The following is a 5,129-nucleotide window of genomic DNA, read 5'->3' on the forward strand; positions in this document are numbered from 1 at the left end:
AGAAAGATGAAATGTAAATTTAGATAAACACTTGATGGTTATATGGAAATGCATGAGAATTGATGGTTTTATGTGGATAATTACAGTTATAATTATATGAGAAGTTTTTAAAAATAGCTAGCTTACCCTTTGTTTTGTTTTGTGGTTTATTTTCTTTAATTTGTGATGATCGTGTTATTTTACACGGGAGCATATGATATTGTAGGTGATAGAGCTCCTCGATGAGCAACCATAAGATGAAATATTTTATTTTGAAAGTTTTGTTTCTAATACTTTGTGTATATATTAAAATCTGTATGAAGAGGGATATATTTTGAGATACAATATGAGATATTTATATATATTTATATGTTAATTAGATATTGCATGCTTAATATATTATCAAATAAATGGTTCCAAATAGTCCGGATAGAAGCAATCCATATAATTTTGCATATCTGATTGCGTTTTTTAGTTAAACCCAAACGTTCATAACCTTGAAAGTGAGAAATGGCGTCCTTATGATTCACTAAGATAAGACCAAGCCAATTATCACACAAGTCCCAAATCTGTTTAGCTAACTGACATGTTAAAAATAAATGGCTAATGGATTATTGCCCACTCACACACATAACACAATTAAGGCCGATTACTTGGACATTTCTTTTCAAAGGATTTTCTAAGGTTGCTATTTTCTTAGGAAATAATTTCCTGGCAAATAGCATAGCTAAAGGTAATGCTTTCAAAGACCATAGACTTAAGAACACCTTCTCCTCTATCCTGGATGACGGATTTTGTAGTAAACCATATGCATATTTTACATTATAACTACTGTTTACATCCAACTTCCAAGACCATTCGCCTTTTTTGTTGTTGTTCTACATAAACATTTGAGAGATTTGTATACTAAGTTATTTTCTCCCATTCAAACCAACTTCTCCAAATAAAATCCCAAGACCACTAGTTTTCTAACCACCCCCCAATAGCCCCCAAAGTTATGCCTTTTTATTCATAATTAACGTAGAATCTTGGATATCTTATATCTAGATATGTATCACCTAGCCATAAGTCTTTCTAAAAGAGGATCTTGTTCTTGTTCCTTACCTTCCAAATAATGTTTTTCTTAAACAATTTACCATTATCACAACTCCCTCATGCTAACATAAGATCTCTCCACCAAATAGATTCATCACGAATATGCTTACCAAAGACTAAAGAACGCCATGAACCATTCTTGGATTTTACAATATTCACCCAAAGACCTCCTTCCTCTTTACGCAATCTCCAACCCCACTTTCCTAATAATGCTTTATTAAATATGAGCAAGTCTTTAATACTAAGGTCACCATCTTCTTTAGGCTTACAAATTATATCCCTACTAACCCATGCAATTTTCCTACCTTGATGCCCCAACCCCACAAGAAATATCTTATTATCCTAGTTATTTCTTTTGAGACAAAAAATAACATTTTAAATAAGGATAAATAGTAAAGGGGAATTTATCAAAGGAAATCTTCCAGCTAATGAAACGTGTTTTCATTTCCATTTGGCTAATCTCTTTTTTATTTTTGGTAACATATCGTTCCAAAAAATTCTTCTTTTAGGGTTTAGGGTACAAAAAATTCTGCTAGTAGATCGAGATAAATAAAGGGTACAAATATGGTACTATAGTTCGGTGTTTCAACAAATCTAAGCAATTGATAGTGATGTACACGCATTCCAACTAACTTAGTTTTAAGAAAATTAACTTTCAATCCAGACGCCAGTTCAAAACATCTAAGCATGCTTTTAATGACAAAAATATTTTCAAGAAGAGGTTTGTATAATAATAAAGTGTTGTCAGCAAATTGTAATATGTTAATCTTTATTTTATTATGCCCAACGTTTAAACCATGGAGCATACTATTTCTCTTTGCTTGCATCACAACCCTAGCTAAACCTTTTGCTACAATTAGAAACAAAAAGGGAGCTAATAGATCTCCTTGTCTCAAACCATTTTCTAACCTAAATTTCTCAGTGGGACTTCCATTAACTAAAACTCATACATATGAGGACTCTAAACAACCTTTGATCCATCTGATCCACTTGGAACAAAAACCTAGTCTACCCATCATATATATTAGGAAGTCACATTTAACTGAATCATAGGTTTTTTGAAAATCCACTTTCAAAATAATACCAACCTCCTTCCTTCTTTTAACCTCATCATTTGTTTCATTGGCAACAATCATAGAATGTCTCTTCCTTCTAAGAAAAACAGATTGCTTAATGTCCTTGTGTAAAACTTTTTGAAGTCTTTAAGCAAGGATTTTAGAAACTATTTTGTATATGCATCCTACCAAAGAGATGGGTCTATAATGGATTAAGTTTATATATATATATATATATATATATATATATTATTTTTTTTATTTTTTTGAGTAATTACTACATAGTACGGATACTTAGACTATCTAAGGCAAATGTTGGTAAACGCAGACCAAAACCCCCTTGCTCCCATGCAGTAATAATTGATTGTAATTCACAACATCATGATCTGGAGAGAAATGTGAATAATAAAATAAAAAAACCTCCTATTCTCTCTTGGGACAGTTCATAAGGATAGAAAATGCATTCAATGCAGCCAGCACTACACAACTGCCCGATAATAGGTACGTAACAAGAGATACCTTCCAAACACACCACTCTGTACAGTTACTGTAATAACAACCACATTTTTTGGCTTTAAGATTTTGCCACAACACAATCAATCTATCTTTAAATGCTTTATACTTGTTGCCTGTCATTGCTAGACATGCTCCACTCTTTTTCTTTCATTCTGTGGTCGTGTTTATGCTGCCTCAAGTTACTGGCATCTTTGATGCCCTTATATGCACCTATCATGAGTAATCGTAATATATAAGTCCTGATATATAAAAAACCACATGCACAAATTGCGAGCATGAAAAATTATATATTAAGGTGGATTTTGAAATTATTGATTTTTTTGGTTATGACACGTATTTGATTCGTTACCATAATGTTACAAAAGCCCCACAGACCTGGACCTCTCTCTAGCCTCACAAAAGCCCCGCAGACCCAAATTCTTGGTTAGGGTACCGTTCCAAAACCGACTTTATTTTCATTTCTCCCAAAAAACCAGAACCAACGGATCTACATCTAACTGCATGTTTTGCGGGTCCACTCCCACACTCTACACCCAACACACTAGATACCTTCCCATTCCTTTTACTGTTTCTACTCCCACCTAAAACTCTTCTCACAGATTCCTCACTCCTGTCCCAATCAGGGAAGGGATAGCCACGCGCCTTCACCACACGCCCTGTCATTCTCAACCACATCACCGGCGCCTCAAAATTCTTCCTCGCCGCCGTCAGACACTCCACCACCTCCGCAATCGTCGGCCGTCTCTCCGCAGTTGACCTAACGCACCTCGCTGCCAGCACCATCATCCTCCGGAACGCTGCCATGTCCGGTGGCGCTCCGATTCGCGGGTCGCAAATCTCCCGAAACTCCCCACGGCAGACCAACGGCATCGCCCAATCCAACAACGACGGCGGACTGTGCCTCACATCAATCGCGTGCCTCCCACTCGCTATCTCCAGCAGCAATATTCCAAAACTGAAGACATCACTCTTGGGACTCAAGTCCCCCGGCGCAAGATAGCAGGGGTCGAGGTACCCTAACGTCCCCGCTGGCGGCACACGAGAATCCGCCACGTGTCCTCTAAAAGCGAGTCCGAAGTCACCGAGTCGCGCCTTCCACTTCTCATCGATTAACACGTTGGACGATTTAATATCACGGTGAATAACGGGCGGTTCGGACGAGTGCAACAAGCGAACCGCTTTCGCGACGTGAACCGCGAACCGAACACGCGCGGTCCAACCGGGGGTTCCAACTGTTTTGGGGGAGTGGAGAAGGTCGTGGAGCGAACCGTTGGGCATGTACTCCACGACAATGAGTTTGTTAATGTTGCAGTTAGTTTGGTCGTTGCAGAGGCCAATTAGGTTGACCAAGCGCCGGCTTTTGACGTGGGAGAGGATTTCGATCTCGTTGGAGGGTTTGGTTTTCTTGACGGCGGCGATGAACGCGCCGCCTTGCAGGACGGCTTTGTAGACGCTGCCGTGGCTTCCTTTGCCTAAGAAGGTGTCAGCGGAGAAGGCGTTGGTGGCGGTGAGGATGTCGGAGTAGGCGAAGAGTGGCAGGGTGTGGGCCTGTGTTGGGCTTATGGGCTTTTTGTTCTTCTTGAGGGAGTGAGGGCGGCATATGGCTATTGCGGTGTCGGCGTTGCAAGTGAGGTAGAGCATTGTTCTGCGTTTTGTGAGTGAGAAATTAGAAAAGAGAGGGCATCATTGTGAAGAGACAAATACTAAACATTCAGACAGATAGATTAATTGATTTAGGTGATTGGATTAAATGGAAATAAATAAATGAATGAATAAATGGTTCACAGCTTTGAAGGAACATGTGACAATGTTTGAACATTTAAACAATTGTCTCATCTCATCCCATGCCCAGATGTTTAAATGAGATTGGATTATAATAATATTTTGTTCGTTAATAATAGAATGTCTTCAATTGATAAATGATTTGGACGTCTTCTTTTATCTTACTAACATGTTTTTTAATGTCAGTGCATTCCAGAAGCGTGCAAACTCTGGTGCTTATTTATTCTTAGATTGAAGGAAAAATGTAAGACTGTGAGTGGTAAAAGAATATAGAAGAGAAGAAAAAATAGTTAATTGAGAAATGCTAAAGCTGTAATGTATAAAAGTGGGGATGGTATGCTACAAGTAAACATTTCAAAGATTGATTAGGGTTGGCACCTCACCCACCATTTAGCAGTTGAAAATAGAGCGGGGTGCTGATCCGTAACAAAACCAGTTAAAAATATTTGTCTGTCGCGTTCAAACAACATGAACAACGGGTAGATAGTTCGATCCATTAATATTTTTAAATTTTAAATTTTATTTATATATATATATATATATATCAAAAACATATTTTAATTATAAAAATATTTGTTAAATGTTTAATTGAGTAATTAATGTCTCTAATCAAAGAAATTAAAATAATTATCAAATTATTTTATTATAATTAATAATTATAATTTAATTTCTAAATATTAACGATTAAGTTACAATAATATT

At 37.1% G+C, this 5,129-nt stretch overlaps 1 protein-coding gene across 1 annotated transcript; it reads right to left on the reverse strand.

Moving 5' to 3' along the window:
• Nucleotides 1-2,912: 2,912 nt before the first annotated feature.
• Nucleotides 2,913-4,397, reverse strand: LOC137826505 (serine/threonine-protein kinase-like protein At1g28390). Its single transcript, XM_068632485.1, has one exon. It carries the CDS (start codon nt 4,284-4,286, stop codon nt 3,039-3,041), a length of 1,248 nt encoding a protein of 415 aa, XP_068488586.1. The 5' UTR covers nt 4,287-4,397; the 3' UTR covers nt 2,913-3,038.
• Nucleotides 4,398-5,129: the final 732 nt, after the last annotated feature.

This window comes from Phaseolus vulgaris, chromosome 8 (assembly GCF_000499845.2).
Source record: "Phaseolus vulgaris cultivar G19833 chromosome 8, P. vulgaris v2.0, whole genome shotgun sequence".
In the NCBI taxonomy this organism is placed as follows: domain Eukaryota; kingdom Viridiplantae; phylum Streptophyta; class Magnoliopsida; order Fabales; family Fabaceae; genus Phaseolus; species Phaseolus vulgaris.

Coding starts and splice junctions, on each gene's coding strand:
- LOC137826505 (XM_068632485.1), bottom strand. CDS start 4,286: ATGCTCTACCTCACTTGCAACGCCGACACCGCAATAGCCATATGCCGC.